At 46.5% G+C, this 17,548-nt stretch overlaps 2 protein-coding genes across 7 annotated transcripts in view; both read right to left on the bottom strand.

Annotated features, from left to right (window-relative positions):
* Positions 1-1,850: 1,850 nt before the first annotated feature.
* On the bottom strand, positions 1,851-6,198 carry LOC120895090 (GPI ethanolamine phosphate transferase 3). The gene is made up of 3 exons (XM_040298117.1): positions 5,707-6,198; positions 2,561-5,626; positions 1,851-2,491 (listed from the first exon to the last, which is right to left on the bottom strand). Exons 1-3 carry the CDS (start codon positions 5,887-5,889, stop codon positions 2,297-2,299), a joined length of 3,444 nt encoding a protein of 1,147 aa, XP_040154051.1. The 5' UTR covers positions 5,890-6,198; the 3' UTR covers positions 1,851-2,296.
* Positions 6,199-6,576: 378 nt separating this feature from the next.
* The window catches only part of LOC120898750 (tyrosine-protein kinase Src42A), an 89,723-nt gene continuing 78,751 nt past the window's right edge, over positions 6,577-17,548 (bottom strand). For all 6 annotated transcript variants that reach the window (XM_040305075.1, XM_040305065.1, XM_040305054.1 and 3 more), the window contains 7 exons: positions 16,659-16,780; positions 16,391-16,554; positions 11,102-11,270; positions 10,807-10,965; positions 10,551-10,719; positions 10,314-10,480; positions 6,577-10,233 (listed from right to left, as the gene is read on the bottom strand). In XM_040305075.1, coding sequence (XP_040161009.1) covers positions 10,025-10,233; positions 10,314-10,480; positions 10,551-10,719; positions 10,807-10,965; positions 11,102-11,270; positions 16,391-16,554; positions 16,659-16,780 — 1,159 coding nt within the window. In that variant the 3' untranslated portion in view covers positions 6,577-10,024. The remainder of the gene's footprint in view (positions 10,234-10,313; positions 10,481-10,550; positions 10,720-10,806; positions 10,966-11,101; positions 11,271-16,390; positions 16,555-16,658; positions 16,781-17,548) is intronic.

Below are 17,548 nucleotides of genomic sequence, written 5' to 3'. Positions count from 1 at the left end.
TTGATGGCAGCACGTGATGCATATCGATGATGGCAGATCCCGCAGTCAATCGGCGTCGTACTTTGCATACAAACAGGAAAAATGGGGAATGCGCTTTGCTTCGATGGCACTCGTAGTGCACCAGCGCAGCACCATGCGGTCGATTCTACGCGACTAACTGTTAATGACTTTGGACCAGAAGGTGATCTAGTAAGTGGGCTTTTCTAGGAGGAAAACAATAGGTTCAGTGTGGCGTAGCCAGGAATGATGCGATTGAAATCTCGCATCGATCGATGTGTGTACTGCATTGTTTCATAGTTGGTATGCGGCTTCAGCACCTGGAATGCAAGGGCGGTTCTATTAGTTTAACGCGTTTTGCCAAGAAAATTTTGTGAGTTTTATGGTTTTTAGAAGCAGATGTTAACTATACTTAGTTGTGATCAGTTTAGTACATAACACAACTATCATTATCTCCAGAGAATTCTGTCTAAACATGTGTTTTATAGCAATTCTTATGTATTCTGTCATCTTAAAGGGTTCTCATAGCTGTGGGACACTTTATTGACTCTTGCTTACCTGAAATTAACTTCATGTAAAGGGGAATTGGACTCTATAGCACCCTTGTTGGACAAATCCAAGAGGAGTTTCCAAGGAGCCTGACCAAAAAGGTTACCATAGAGTCCAATTTCCATTATATGAAGTTCACTTTCAATAAGAAAGAGGCAAGGAAGTGTCCCACAACTATGAGAACCCCTGGAAAACCCTTTATCGTGTTATTATAGGCATAACTGAAGTAGTTTCTTATGATTTGGCAATTGACAAGGACTCCAGACAGCATTTAAAACGTCTAATTGAAGCGACCGTCTAATCAGCCGGTCTCGTGGTACAGTCGTCAACTCGTTCAACTTAACAATATGCCCGTCATAGGTTCAAGCCCCGAATAGACCGTGCCGCCACACGTAGGACTTTTCCTGCTATGAGGGCTAATCCATAAGTCACTTAAAGCCAACCCCACAAGTGGTACATCCAGGCCTTGATCGACAACAACGGTTGTTGTGCCAAAAGAAGAATCTAAGCGGTTAAGGTCCTATCAGATAAGAGTTTGTGATAAAATTTTAAGATTATCTCTCCTTTTAAAGTCTATCCTCCACATATTTTTTAGGAAATTTTCCACATCCACGGAAACTTATGAATATTATCTCATGTTGATCATTTCACAAAAAATCCGTCAATCAGTGTCTATGGTAGAGGAATGATGATCAACAGTGCCCCTGGCTCACAGCCTCACAGCATAAGAGCGGAACTTGTAGCGGTGAGACAAACAACAGCTTTAACTCTTTTTTATGTGTTTAAAAAATCACATTCCGAAAAGTGCCAAAATGTCGTCTTTGGGGAGAAAAATATCGTTGTCTGATACATCTTGCGTTATTATTGCCATTTTTGTGTTGCGATGATCTGTTTTTTTTTCATATTCTTAATAGCGATTACTAAAAAAATTCATACTTATAACTAAACAGATGATTTTTGATGGCTGTTGGCATAGGCTCTAGAACGATTTAAGTTTACAACGATTATTTTAATAAGTTAAGGCTAAAAAGCCTATACGCAAAACAAATTATTCGTTTACACAATATTTCTTTACCATGTTTTTCTACTTACTTCGTTTTAAGATAATAGCTTATTATTCAAATAATTGCGAAAATTATGTAAAATATTAAAAACTTTGAAAATTGAACCCAAAGCACATGAAGCGTTTCCTCTCAAGAGCGAAACGCTTGCCGCTGCTGCTAGCGCCCTCTAGCTGTCAGTGTGTGATATTTATCATTACGAAACGAAGAGCGGCTTTCAACCACATGAAACACCGAGAACAATTAGAATTAATTCTATCAATCGAAGGCTGTATTTGTGCAAATGCAAAAGTTAACAACGAAAAAAACATAAAAAAACACTAACTCCAATAACACACAACTGCCGGACGTGCTGGGGTGAAAACTTCACTCACCTCCTTCCACACAGTACAGCAAACTGTCGGTCAAATTCATTACTAGTTTCTACTAAAAAAAACAAAACCTTATCTAACAATGGTGTCTCAAGAAATCCTGTTATGGTCAGTGAGATACAATACCATACATTACGGGGACCGGTTCTCCCTTACTACAGCGACGAGCATTACGGAAGGCTGAGATACTGAACACAAGACTAGAGCAGGTGGTGATGGTCGTCGTGGAGGATGATGGAAAGGAGATCCTACCTCCAGGGGAAAGAAATGCAAAAGGCGCTACCCTAACTTACCCTCGCTGCCTACATGTCCCCGGTCCTATCGGCTCTTGTTGATGGCCGTTATAAGCCCACTGACGGAACGATGCACCCGTAGCAGCAGCAGGAAACCCAGCACCACCCCAACAAACATGACGTAGCTGGCGATACCTTCGTAGATGAACCGGGGGGCAAAGATCTTCCACACCATCAGATGGCGACAGTGCAGCGTGCAGGCAAACATGGCACAGAATATCTACGGAAAACAACGAGAAGAAAGGTGTGTTAATTTGCTCTCCTTTTAGGGGTTCTTTAAGCAACTTACCCTCAGCGACTGCAGCAGAATCAACTGACAGCCCGTCTTGAACACGGTGCCGATGAACAGCTTCTCATTCTCGTACAGATTCAGCTCCCCCTTGGTGATGTCAAAATCGGCCGCCGACACTTCGCCCGTCTCTTCCGCCTTGTGCACGGTAACGCTCCGATACTCGACACTGCCACCGTCGGCCGTCGTTTTCCTCAGCGTATTGCTCGTCTCCCCCTTTCCGCCGCGAACGGTCGGCGTCGTGGTCGAAGCGTTCGGCGCTCCCAGCGGTGTCCTGGGAGCGCTGGTGATCGGTCGCTGTGCCAGCGTTGGCCACATGGTGTACACACAGAAAGGCACAAACACGAGCAGCGGAAACAGCACCGACAGCAGAAACGTCACGGAGAACGTGTTGAGCAGGACGAGCGTACCGGACAGGAGGTTACTGCCGTCGAAGTGGTACGTCCGCCCCACGAACGCCGCATTCCAGTCGATCTGCGACAGGGTGGGCTGGTGAGCGGTCGCAAAGAACCCGTACTGCTGCAGTATGACCCAGGTGAGGAGCGTCGGGAAGGTGGGTTGAATGCATCCGGCCAAACTGGTGTGCGACTGTTCGTACTGCAGGATGGAGGCGATAATGCCGTACGCAACGGCCACGCAGTTCACGATGATTAGTCCCATCGTGCCGTGGGAGCCGAGCAGCAGCGCTAGCGTGATGGTGAGCAGTGCACCGGCCGCAACGAACACGGACGAATAGACCGTCCCAAGACCGCACACGATCGGTATTTCCGCCGGGCTGACATCGTTGGCCGACCGACCGCGAAAGTTTTCCTTCAGCTGGCGATAGATTTTGGGCGCCAGATTGCTCCGCTCACCACCGTACAGGACGTTCAGCACGTCGGTGCGCTTAGGCAGGACGTACAGGAGGAGCGGCGAGCCAACCAGCACACCCACCTGCACCAGCAACAGCGCGTACACGACCCAAGCTAGCGCGTCGACGTGCAGCTGCGGCACACCATTTTGGACGCCCGATTTCGACACGGTAAAATGCGCACAGGTGCACACGACGGCCACGGTTGGGCCGTACCGGGCCAGCAGCACGTTCACGCTCGTGCCGGTCAGATTGCCGCACGCTTTCAGGTACATGCGGCTGCAAACGATGTACAGGACGAGGGCAACGCATGGCAGTAGCCCGATGTCGGCGCTCGTTCCACGCCTTCGTTGCCCTTCCGTGGGTGAGGTTGCGCTGGGGGCTTTCACGAGATGATCCGTACAGTTCGCTTGCTCCTCCCGGCAGCGGAAGTACCCACCGGACAGGCGTATCATCACCAGCGCGAACAGGGTAAGCGCAACCAGCTTCGCAAGCGTTGATTTACGCACCGCCGCCCAGCGCATACGGGGGAGGGCGAACCGTCCACCTAGGCGGTGCAGTTGGTAGAGTGCAGTCAGGAAGAAGCCCATCAGCACATAGGAAAGGATTTTCTGTTCCTGCACGATGAAGCTGTTGGCGAAGAAAACGCACGTGGTGAAGACGAACGAGACGCGCGTCAGTAGGTTGGAGGATCGTTTCCAACTTGCCATGTTCTCCGAGATGGACGCCCAGTGGCGTATGGCGAGTAGAGCTAGCAGCAGTACACTCGATACCGATCCGAACAGAATCACACCGTGCTGGGCCGAACTCAGCCCAAAAAGCTCATGGCAAGCGTACCCGGTTTGGGCGGCAAACACCACCAGCAAAAAGGCGTACGAGCTGTTGTTGCCCTCGGTAAACATGGCCACTAGCTGGTGCGCGGATGAATGCACAATTAAGATCGCCATCGAGAAACAACCGAGAAAGGTGATGAGCAGTCCGTGCGAGATGAGTTGCGGATCGAACTTGACCCAGATGCGCCGGTAACCGTCCAGAATGCCGCGCAAATAGTGACGCAAATCGCCCGAGAAGCTCTGGAAGGCGGCCTCCGTGTAGACGCTGTTCACGCGCTGCGTTAGCATGAGGAACAGGTTTTCCGCGTCGTCCAGCTCCTGCTCCTGGTCCGGTTCGAGCGGGCCGGTTGAGTCGGCGATCGGGTGTGGTTCACCGTACTGCTGGTAGTAGTTCTGCACCTGACGCGCGTTCTGCCACAGATGCACCAGTGCCAGCTGGTAGCGCAGGAAGCTGTCAACGCGCTTGTCGGGCAGCAGCTGGAACATGATCTGTCCGAGGTTCGAGTACGGCACCGGTACGCCCAGCAGGGTGGCAAGCGTCGGCACGAGATCGATCTGTTGCATCGTGTCCGCGTGTCCATCGTACGCCCGAGGCAGCAGTGGACTTCCCTTCGAGTAAGCGAACAGCAGCGATTCCACCTCATTCTCCGTCTCACCGCCATGGTCACCGGTTTGCGTCATACCGTGGTCACCGATCACGAGCAGCGTCGTACCGTCCGCCATCTGCTCGGTAATGTTCCGGATAACGTCGTTCATTTCGCCCAACTTCCTCCCCATCTCATCGTGCACCGGCCCGTACCGATGCCCGCAATGGTCCACGCCGAGAAAGTGAGCCACAATCAGATCCCAATCCCCGCGGGCCATCTCCCGCGGCAACTGCCGCTCGATCGCACTGTCCACCGTGTCGAGATCGTAGATGTTAAAGCTCGGGTACGCGTACTCCCGGGTAAACCGGTGCGGGAACAGCTCCGTCCACGTACTGTCCCCCAGGAACACACTGGTGCGATTCGCACGCACCACCTGATCGATCAGATTGTCCTCGTTGATTTCGGGCGACGCAAAGTTGGAACCAATGTCGATGAAGGTGGGCAAACTCCCGGTCGTGATGCCCTTCAACCGCTGCATTGTGGTAGTTGGTGGATCTGCCACAAACTTCAACCGCCTACTATGATCCGGATGCTTTCGCAGCAGTTCCGTCATAATCGGAAGCTTGTTTTCGTACGGTGCCGGCTGCGGATTGTCCGGATTGTACAGGCCAAAGTCGTACCGCAGCGCATCGATTACGAGCAGGATGACGCGTGCCTTCGGTGGAAAGCAAATGCCGGCCGCAATGTCGACGTCACGCAGTATCGAGGACGCCTTCTCCGCGCCGGCACATTCACTCTGTGCGTGCAAAGGGGGGAAAAAGGAATTAGCAAAATCGAACTACGAAGGGGAACGAGCGCCCAGTGACCGGGGGTTACCTTCTGGGTGGAACCATTTTTGCCATCACTTTCGCACCGATACTGGTCGTAGTTGATGCAGCTGCTCACGTTCGTCTGGGCGACCCGGGTCAGCAGGAACCCCTTGGAGAAGAGATGTATGCCGGCACTGATCAGCAGGGCGAACCACACCAGCACAAACACAAAGTTTCTACTCTTGGCCATTGCCTGTCTTCTCCTCGGCGACCGCCGGTCACCTTAGTTTAGGAGTTTGGTGGGCCCACACACACTCGCTCGCTCACTCGCTCGCCTCCTTAGCAAATCATCTAACTTGCGGCACGTCTGTCCACGGATATTGCACAACTAAAGCCGACTGATAGGTGTGGTGCTCGTCTGGCGCAATCCACTATCAGAGCAAACAGCAGCACCACCGCACGAATGCGCTAATTACGGTGATAATAAAGATATTAAGGGATTGACGGGGAGGGAAGTTTTGCGGCCAGGCACAGCGACAGACAGAGTTGTTAGCTTTTTTCTTGCTAGCCGACTTGTTGGCCTATCTCTTTCTTTCGCGTGGGGTTATGGCGAGTGTTGCTAATGCTGTCTTTGTTGTGCATTGTATTTTGGTTCAGCTGTCATCGCTCGCGAGCGGCTCTGTTTATGCGCACGGATTGAGCTCTCTTCTAGACGGTGTGCCGTATGTCTGTGCACTGTACAAATCAGCTGATTGATTCAAAAAGCAGAAAAACCGTTACAAAATCATGTAAATTGTGCAATTGTTGCTCAATTTAAACGGATTGTATAATGAAATTGATTTAAATTTGTTTTTATATCGTAATACAACAACAAGTATTCGAACAAATTGTCAAAAAACTAAAATCGGAAGCGATAGCAAACAGACCGCAAAACGCATAATATTCATATAGTTCTATATTTTATTTCAGTTTTCTGCGTCGCACTTGAATCGCGAGTGACGCCGATGGAGAGGGAGAAGACTATGGAAACCTTCAACTATCTCCCCATCGGCCACCCGCATGTCATTATCCTTCTTATCATCCTGCTGCAGTACACGTTTGTTTTCGTTTGTTCTGTTTCGTATGATGTCTCTATTATCCCTTCTCCCCCGGTTTTGTCTGGTGTCAAAAGATAATAGTTTTCCATTTTTTTCCGTTTCACTTATCGCTATAATTATGCCGAGCCTTTGCTTCAACTCAGCTACTTGCATATTTGTTTGCCCGTTTCATCAACACACATTTACACTTATACCAAAAAAAAAAACAGAGAAAATCCTATCCATAGTGTATTATATTCGACACGCGCTGCTCTCTGCTTGCCTTCACATTTAAAAAAGAACGCGTGAATGTGTATGATGGTGCTGGCTGCTGCTGCTGCTGCTCCTTTTACCGCCTACTAATGAGAGCCTAGTGCTTTTGGAGAGAGAGAAATATATGTGTATGTATGCATGTATGTATGTATATTGCGTATATATGCTATAGAAGATGAAACTTTGCAAAGCTTTATACAGGGTGGGGCGACTTCAGCATTGTTCAGAGTGTGTGTTGAAAAAGTTTGTCGAAGTTTGTCCCCGCGTTCTCCCTACTACACCGGATCACTTGCTCAAAACGATCACTCGATCAACCCTACGGAAAACATACAATTGGGCTTTTGTTCTCTCTTTTCTCACGCGTCTTTCGATATATTTATATATATTTGCACAAAACAAACACACACACAATTACGAAATTGTGATGCATTTTTCTCCTTTAGTGAAGGTTGCAATATGGGCTCACTGTTTTTTTTGTTATATTAATATCATTTGTATTTCTGTTTACGTTGAGTGTGTCCTTGCATTCGTCCCAATGTCTTTGTATGTGATTTATTGTGAAGGGGTCAGGTTTTTTTTCGTTTAATTTTCCATTACAAATAGCATTTGTAAATAGGTTTCATCATCATATCAAGTGAAATTTGCTTTATTATGTTTCCTGTCTCCTCTCTCTCTTCTTCCTGCTTCTTGGCGCGCAAAACCAATTGAAGATCATTCATTTTACTAGCATGCCAACACACGTCACATCCCTATATCCGTTAAGAACTTTGTATCAGGGACAAACTGAATTCAAGATTAAAGATTGAAATAAAAAAAAAACACGTACATGAATACCGATATCGGCTACTGGGGTCACTAACAGGGGGTATGTGTACGAGAGCAGGGGAAAATATGAAAAAGAGTGATCTTCATTCGAAAAAATAGTAGTAAAAGCATCGATCGTAACATATTTACACTTACATTATATACTTGTGTGTGTTTTCGTCGTATAAAGTTCCATTTTTTTTTTTAAATGAGTAATGGGATGGTGGTGAAGCAAACGGAGGAAACTACCACTAACCACTAAACTCTGCTACCGCTGATGATACTGAGAAACGATTAATTAACACGTACCGAGAGAGTTTGCTTAAACATAAATGCACCCGCATTCCACTGTTGCTTCCTTTTGCTTACCCACCCTCCTCCCCCATCCGAACTCCGAACTCTTCTGATGAACGCGAGTGAATTAGGAGATTGATTGACTTTTGATTGTTTCATCCACATCACGTGTCTCTAATCTCGTTGTGTTCGTTCCCCACGCGCGCGCGCGCTATTTTCGTTTAGTAACTTAAACAAGACACAAAATTGGAAAAAGGAAAGAAAGAGAAGCGTTTTAAATTATCAGCAAACATGGCTACAGTTTAAAAGAAACAAACAAACAAATATTCAGTACCACATTGTCGTTGCTGGTTCTCTGCTTTCTCCCTCTAACCCATCGTTCTCTCGTTAACGCTAAGCTTGCTCTTTTCCTCCCGCGTTACGATGTAAAGCTTCAGGACAGGAATGATACGACAGGCTCGTGTTAGTAAGTGTTTAGACAAATAGAGACGTTGAAGCTGCTCTAACGCTTTAAAACACGCACACACCCGCATGAAGCAGCTGCCCGAGGAGTAACAATTAGAGCAATCGTATTAATGTGCATTTAAAAAAACAAAACAAAACTCAGTAAAAGCAGCATACACAAGGTAGAACCTACACGAACTGATGTTGTTCAATTAAGCTAACACTGCACGCCTGTGGACGAAGGTCAAGCAAAAACGTACAGCAAAATAGCACAGAGCGTCCACGGCACAGAGTAAAAGCAGAGTAAGCAAACGATTTGCAAAAGAAACAAGCGCGCCGATTCCTTCACCAAAAACAAACAATCCTCCCAAAGGGGGACATCTCATACACAGAGTAGTACTGTGAACTTCAAGCTACTATTGAACTGCGATCCGAAGTCAGCATAGCACACATAAAGCATTCACTTACATTCGCGAACTGTAATGTAAAGTAGTGGACGTACGTGGAGAGCAACAAAACGCGAGCATAAACTATCATAAACGCGAAATAAAGCAGAATTAATAGAAAAATCATCTATGTGCACACCAACGGGTGGGTGTTAAGGAAAGGGGGGCAAAAATTAACACAAAATACCACAAAAACCCCTGTGACAGACGCCGCACGGTGCCGCACGGTGTTCGCTTCCTTTCCGCTTTTTTTTGCGCTAATAAATCACACTACTACTGATTGACCGTGCACGATTGGCATATATATCTCTCTCTAACGTTCACTAAATACGCTTCCACGTTCAGTCCGGGGAAGGGTTGCGTCCTTCCCTTTTGTTTTTGTTTTTTTAGCTAATCGATTCGGGGGGGGGGACTTGAACATTGGCAAAACACTAAACTCCCTCCCTGACTCAAACCGCTTTTTTGCTTTTTCCCGTTTTATCTTGAATTGTCCCACACCCCGGGTTGTGCGCGCCTGTGACACAGTTTTTTTGTTTGTTTGTCGTCTTCCCGCTCTCGTAGTAAACCTAGTTTTTTTTTAATACGCCATATTACATATTACAGTATATGTATATATGAGAGCTAAGCAGCGGTGACTTTGTGAATGTGTGTGTGAATGCATCGTAGAAACCTAAATAAATAGCCGAATAGTTGCTGCATTGCCCCCACCATTCCGCTCTCCGGAGCCCCACCGCATATGAGTGATGTAGTTCGCAGCGTCTCTGCGTCTCAATTAAAACAAACGACCCGACCCGGACTCGGGTGTACAATGTAGATGAACGGGGAAGCGGAAGAAGAGCCACGGTCCGGTTGGCAGGGGGAATTGGGCAGAAGAAGAAAGAAAACTAAACCCGGAGGGAAGGCGCAGAGATACCGGTTGTTAGTTCCGGGCTGCAATCACTGCTGCTGCTGCTGCTGCTGCTGCTGCTGTTAATGATGATGATGACGAGGTTTGCGCTCCCGGCGACGGTAGCGACGTTGAGGGATCGGTGGCACGGCCGGACATTTATCAGAAGGGTGCGGCCTCCTTGTATTCACTTGGGTCCATGGTGAAGAAATCTTCCAGCTTCCACTGGAGCGTCTCGAACGTGGGTCGCCTCATCGGGTCCTTGTTCCAGCACTCGAGCATAATCTCGTACAGCGGGGTGTTGCAGTTCTGCGGCTGCGGCATGCGGTACCCGTGCTCGACCTGTGTCAGCACTTCCGCGTTTGTCATGCCTGAAGAAGGGTGAATGAAGAAGGGTACATACATTAGCATAGGCATTTAATGACAAAAAAGAAACCCAAAGAGCACTTACCCGGATACGGTATTCTGCCGTACGTGACCAGCTCCGTGAGCAGGATGCCGAAGCTCCACACGTCGGATTTGATCGAGAACTTGCTGTAGTTGGCCGCTTCCGGAGCGGTCCACTTGATCGGGAACCGGGCACCGACCCGTGCCTCGTATTCATCTTCTTTGATTAATCTGCAAAATTGACGAGATATTAGTAAGCAAATACTTTCTCTTTTTGGTAGTCTCCTTTCCCTAAACTTACCTAGCTAATCCGAAATCGGCAATCTTGACGATATTGTTATCACCGACCAGCACGTTACGTGCGGCCAAGTCACGATGGATGTAGTTCTGGGACTCGAGGTACGCCATGCCGGCCGCAATCTGGGCCGCCATATCGATGAGCTGGGGCAGCTTCAGCGATCTGCCCTTACCTGTGTGTCGTTTTTGTGAGAGGAAAAAGAAAAATTAATGATTAGCAAACAAAAAGCAGGAGTGTGAGCACACACACACACACTTACCCTGCAGATAGTCTAGCAATGAGCCGTGCTTCATGAGCTCTGTGATGATGTAGATCGGTTCCTCCAGCGTGCAAACGGCGTACAGCTGGATCAGCTTGACGTGCCGCAGCTTCTTCATGATCTGTGCCTCGGCAAGGAAATCCTTCGGATCCATCGTGCCTGAGAGAGAGAGAGAGAGAGAGAGAGAGAGAGAGAGAGAGAGAGAGAGAGAGAGAGAGAGAGAGAGAGAGAGAGAGAGGGCGAAGAATGGGTTAGGTATTTGACAGGAAAGCCTTTTCAATGCTCCTTTCCTTACCTGATTTGAGTGTCTTGATGGCAACCGGGGTGGTGTTGTTCCAGAGTCCTTCCCACACGTCGCCGAACTGTCCCGAGCCGAGCTTGCGCACAAACTTGAGGGACGTTCTATCGATTTCCCACTGATCGCGTGTGCGATGAGATAGACCATCCGTGACAGGTTTCTCGATCTGTGAGGAAGGAAGAGGGTCGTTTTAGTACACATGTTTCGTTTTGGTGTGTTGTTGTGCTTCATACTTAATAGCGTTAGGCGTTGTACATTACAAGGGAATGAGGGGAAAAAATATTTTATAAAAATAGCAAGCAAGGAATAAACGGTTTAAGTAGAAACAGTCACATTGAAAATCAACACTAACGTGTACAAATGAAACGAACGGGGAGGACGGGAGAAGGTTTACACTATCAATTATGCGTACAAAGCAGCGAGGTTCGTTCCGGAAAGAGACACTGGTGTGATTTGGTTTTGTGAGACACGAAACAAGCACATACACGGGGGTAAGAAGCGCCTCGCAACAACCATTAGACACCGAGGCGACAGCAGCAGCTCGGAACACCTTCTACCACCAGCGCGCGCGCGATCGTGCGCTAGCATCAATAAATACTACAAGCCAAGAACGGTGGAATGCGACGACGACGTTCTTTCCTTGGTCAATGTCCAGCAAGCAGGTCACAGAACAACAGCGACGCCAACAACCCGCTTCGAATTCGAATTCTGCTCGTTCGTGAAGGGAAGGCGCGCGCGCATCTTTCGATGATCGCCGTGTCGTGTCCCGCCCAAAGTGTAATTAAACTTGCAAAACGATCGTGTGTGTGCGTGTGCGCGAAGAGGTGTGGTGGGTAGGAAGAAAGTCGTTTGAATGCAAATGCGTCCCGGTACGCCACACAAGACACAAGCGGTTTGGTGTGTTGCACCGTGGCAGAAAGATGAGCTGTACCACGCTGACAGACACACACCCAACAACGAACAGTGCGTGTGTGTCAACTAAAGCGCACCTTAGGCTGAGTAGGCGAGGAAGCAACAACAAAAAAACATCCGCTCACTGTGTCGTTGGCCGCGCAGGCGCAGCGTTTCTTCCGGCAGTGTACAAATAAATTCGCGCGCATGAAGGGTAGGGTAGTAGGCGCAACAGGAGGATCATCTTCTTGCGCACACACGAAAACGCGTTCGGAATGTGCGTTGCTAAGGGGGTAACAACATACTGTACGCTTCCGCAATCGGTTTGTGTGGTCTTGCTTTTTTGCTTTGTTGTTTGTAAATTTCGTTCTAACATTTTTAAGCAACAGGTAGCACAATTCCTCCCGCTTGAAATGAAAGTGAACGCGCGCTGGCGACAGAGGCACAACCGCATAAAGCCTTACCTTTGTACTACACACCCCGTGTACACCCCATTGACGTCACGCAATAAGCAGCGTTCACACTCCGTTAACTTTATATCGCTCGATTCTGTTCTGTTCCCAGCAATAAACAATTTACGTTTTTTTTAACCTTCATACCAAATCCCCCAAAGAAGGGTTGCTTCTTTACTGAGCGAAGATCACGATCGCAAGGGGGTTTTTTGTTGAGGGTGTTTGGGTTTGCAAATTGCGGTTCGTGGCTTTAAGTCTTTCTGGGCGCTGCTTTGTTGCATTCGCGCGCATCGTTTGAATAAAACGTCCGTTTCCGGAGTTTCGTGCGACACAACCGCAGAGAGTCGTGTACGTCAATCTCGTCCGAGAGAGATTGATCTGTGTGTGTGTGTGTGTGTGTGTTATGTGCCCATCATCCTGTACCACCATCGTTTACCCTTGCTCCTTGCCTTTTTGCTTGAAAATAGTGTAATTAAAAGGCGCCGAAGTTATTTTTCAATCTTGTAACTAAAACACCAGGAAGAGATCAATCAGGATACGGGCACATATTGAGCCGTCGTTTTATTTCCTTTCCATCGGCAGCAATAATCACGCAAAGCAACAATTGCATTTCTAGAGAAGATGTATGCAGTGCAGATAGCAGGTATGCGCCAGTGGACTGCATGCATGTATGTTATTGATTTTTGTTTTGTTCTTTATGATAAATTGCAGTACATTTATCATATGCCATTCCTTGGTGTGGTTGCTGCGGGCAGTCTCCCCGGGTACGTCATAAACACCTGGCCGATGGGGTTGCTGTTCAGTTTTCTACCAGCTAAATTGGAAACTGGAAATTGACCGTGCTTGCTTCTTCATACGATTTATTGATTTGCGTTGCGTTATGCGGTTCGTTCACTTCCGTGTGTTGAGCTGCAGGGGGTGCTTTTCAATTAACCACACACAATTGTATGTAAAACAGTTGTGAAATATTGTTCAATCGAAAGCGGATAATAAAGCGGAGCGAAATTTATGTTTCAATTAAAATAATCAAACATATGTGGTCAATCGGATTGGCTAGAACTTGTTCTAGAACGTAGCACAAATACGCAGCATGAAGCTTTATCCGATAGTCATCCATGTGCGACATCGCGTTCTTGTATAGCTTTGTGTACCGCGATCGATTGAAGCTTCGATCGAACGGTCGCAGGAGGCAGTTAAACGGGTGCGCGTTCGCGTGTGTGTGTGTGTATTTTATGTCTTGAGTCGAGCATCGCATATCAAATGAGATGATGATGCTCCGTTTTCATGACGTTACGTTTCTTTGTGTGCCTTTTTTTGCTCGCATGCTTGCTTGCAAAACAAGCCATGACAGATCATCCATCGAAACGCCACGATCGAACGATCGGAACACCACCAACAGCACACCCTACACAGGGTAGGAACAACGTGGCCCGGGAATGTCTACCGGTGGTGTGTGTGTGTGGTTGTTTCCCCTTCCTTCCCCTTCCACCAATCCCCCAGAGCAGCCGGCAGGAAGCCATTGAACGCGTTTCTTTTTTTTCGGTGTGTTTTTATAGCGGCTTGGCTCGGCGGCGGTTTGGCCCGTTAGGATCCAAGGCCGTTGGGGGTGCATTGGAACAACGCCGCACGATCGCGGCGTCATTCGCGAAGATGACGTTTCGGGACGTGGGGTGGGGTAGGGAGAATGATTGAGTTACAACCCCTCATGAGCTAGAGCTGGGTACCGTTAGGTTGGGGAAAAAAGGAGGATCAACTGTGCCGGTAAAGCCTTGCACGAGGAAAAGCTTCTATTGGAAGGAGCAGTTTATTTACAAAGCAAGAGATTGTACAGTTTATTTACATAGAAAACATAAAAGTTTAGGGAGTAAAATTTAAACTTTTTTATAAAACAAGGTAAGGGGCTCTAAAAAGGAACAAAGTTTAACACTAATTGTAACCATTAAAATCAACACTCAGGCCTAATCTGTTACCATTTGTACACTAAGGGAGAAAAACTACGCAACATCAACTACCTATGTTTACGTTTACTGTACACAAATTCATTCTAACGGATAGCTGAAGACGTTGGAATGGAGCATTGCATGGAAATTCTATGTTTAATGTTGTTTTTTTTTAAATTGATCATCAACGACGGAGTGGATATGGCGGGAGAGTATGCTGTAGTCAAACAAACACTGCTTCCTACCTCAAACAGCTGATAGTAACGACTTGACTGTGCGAATGATTGATGTTGATATGTTGAGATGACGAATGAGAGAAAAGATGGTGGAGGTTGTTGTAGTTGATCGGTTGGTTGATTTTATGGTCGTTTTGAGAATTCCATTTATTGGTTCTCGGTCGTTTGTTTTGTTCAAAAGTGAGGTCGATTATTTTAACCGATTTGAATTGATTGATTTTGATCGTTTTTTCATTTTGATTGCGCCCGCGAATGTTATTGCGTTTAATCCGGTTTGTTTTGTGTTTTAGTTTGATGATGATGGTGAAAATGTTGACAGTGAAAAAGGCGCACCAAAAAAATGAAGACGATAATACACCGCAACCGAAGGTTAAACAGAGAAGCAAAAGAAAATAGAGAAAGAGAGAGAGAGAGAGAGAAAGAGAAAGAAAGATCTGGTTAGAAGAAAGCTCGGGACGCCCTTGAAAGCGGAGAGAGAGACAGAGCACGGACGCGTTAAGGAGGAGGAAGTACGTTCGCACAAGCTAAAAGAGACTATTTAAAAGCCCAGCGACGAACCTTTCCGAAAGACGAATGAGTGAGCCACGCACTCCAACACACCCACCCACCCACCGATCGCGTGACCAGGACGAGACAATCGCCGTGTGGTTCGCGAAAACGTTTCTTGTTCGGCCTCTCTGTCCGTTCGGCCGGTTTGACGTAAGATTTAAAACCATTTGAGGTGACGATGAGCGAGGAGAGCGATAAAGGAGCGATCATCGCGAAACATTCGGTCAGCTGAGCAGCACTAATGGCGTTGGGGTGGTGTGTGCTCCTACTCTTCACCTCCAAACTCTCCCACCATAAAATGCAGACAGACAGGTGTGGCGGTCGGCGGGATAGCTGGTGTCATTTTTACGAGTTGGGTTAATTGGATTTTTAGTTTTCCAAAAAGCGACGGGAGTTCAGTCGATTTTAGCCGTCAAAAACTTAACCATTCATGGTGGGTTGAGCCACGGAGGGACATTGTAGGGGAGGGAGCATTTTTTATTGTGTTAAATCTACCCAACTATTGCTTGATGGCAACGACAGCTCCAAAACGGGACAGTGAAAAAGGAAAAGGAAAATTTCATCAAAAAGAGATTTGGCGAAAAGAAGGAATAGGAGCTATAAACCGAATCTAAACAGGGGAGTGTTTTTTGGAGGCAAAGAAAATCAATCAACCAAGAAAGCACCATTGTCATTCATGTGCTGTCCTGCTGGAGGAACAGTATGCGGGAATTGTCAGATGTCGTACTGAGCTGTGAATTCCACCGTTTTGGGATTTATATGGGATGGCACAAAATCAAAGCAAAGAGTGCAGAAGACGCACATGTGGGTGTCTAACGAGTCAGAATAAGCATCTATCAACATTAATCGTTTCTTTTTGTGGCGCAGAGAAGAACCGCTGTCATTAACTGTTCTATTTTGCTTGTAAAAGAACACATCCAACATGGAAAGCGAAACTGAAAGCAAAGTCCACAACAAAACGTAACGACAAAACTAACGCAAGAAACGACCAAAGCATCACAAACACACAACCCATATGGAACAAAAGTATCTTGCGCGAAATAATAGAAAAGTTCTACCGATTATAAGAAGCGACCGATGGAACGATTTCACATAGAAAACAAAGAAGAAAAAAAAAGCAAACTCTCGAAGCATCTCACATGGGAAGAAGGACAGCGAATTCCTTGCATGAAACCGATGAAAGGAAAATAAAAGAGTAACACTTCGCTTGCGCCTTACCTGTACGCACGGTTTGCAGAGGTTCACGCACAGCCCGTCCGAATCCTTCGAGTAGTGCTCGACCAGCTCCTGCAGCGTGCGGAATGTGGTCCTTCGGGCGATGAAAAAGCCGCCCTCGTCCAGCTGCCGTATGCGGTAGTGCTTGACCGTATCGCCGTCGCGCACTGGAAATGGAAAAGGAATTAAGCGAATTAGCAATTATTAACCGTCAATATCCCTGCTGCTGCTCCATCAAAAGGAGGAGCAGGAAACCTCAAGATTTACTTACCGGATAGGGAATAATCATTGTGACGGCTTTCCGAGTCGCGGATCAAGAATGCGCCGTGTTCGTTCTCCGGTAGCAGCAGCTTCTTCTCCGCCTCTATTCTTTTGATCTTGCGGAAGTACCATCTAACGAGAGAGAAGGAGTAAGTAAACGAACAGATTAGCAAAATGACGTAAGGGGTGTGGTGAATAGAGTTTTATTCAGTACAGTATGGCTCTATCGGTGGAATTTTGTGTAGACAAATTGTTGAATTTTTGCACACATTAGATTTTTCGAGCTGAAATTGGTAGTTTCAATCTATTTTTTTTGTATATTACATTTAAGGTCAATTTAGCAAACATAACCTTACATAAACTTTGTGTATTGACTGTAATCATTCCTAAAATAGTGAGTAACACAACCAAGATACATTTTTGATCCAGGAATTGAAGGAATAAAGTGAAAAGCGATTTATTTATTTATTTATTTATTTATTTATTTATTTATTTATTTATTTATTTATTTATTTATTAATTTTGTTATTTATTTATTTATTTATTTATTTATTTATTTATGTATTGGAAACAACCTGAATGGCCTCCTATGCGGCCCAAGTAACTTGAAATCTATCCTATACTATTCTGAACTATCACTTACTATCCAATCAATAATTGGAGTTAAGTTGAGTAAAAAGAGCTAAAACATGTTTTTTTTTTAAAGAATCAATAGAACGATTCAAATGAAAATACACATAGGATAGGCCATGCACAAAAAAAGGATCATTACAGTTTTACTGACTTCTCCCAAATGTTAATACTTGAGAATCCATCGCGTCTTAGTGTCCTAGTTCAGTATATTGAGGTTAATTTTGCCCAGCAGATATGAGGAGTCAATTGAGTTTGAAAGTAATTTCG

The sequence above is a fragment of the Anopheles arabiensis genome, chromosome 2, assembly GCF_016920715.1.
Source record: "Anopheles arabiensis isolate DONGOLA chromosome 2, AaraD3, whole genome shotgun sequence".
Lineage (NCBI taxonomy): Eukaryota > Metazoa > Arthropoda > Insecta > Diptera > Culicidae > Anopheles > Anopheles arabiensis.
Note: the sequence above shows the minus strand (reverse complement) of the source record. Positions and strands in the feature narration are given on the sequence as shown.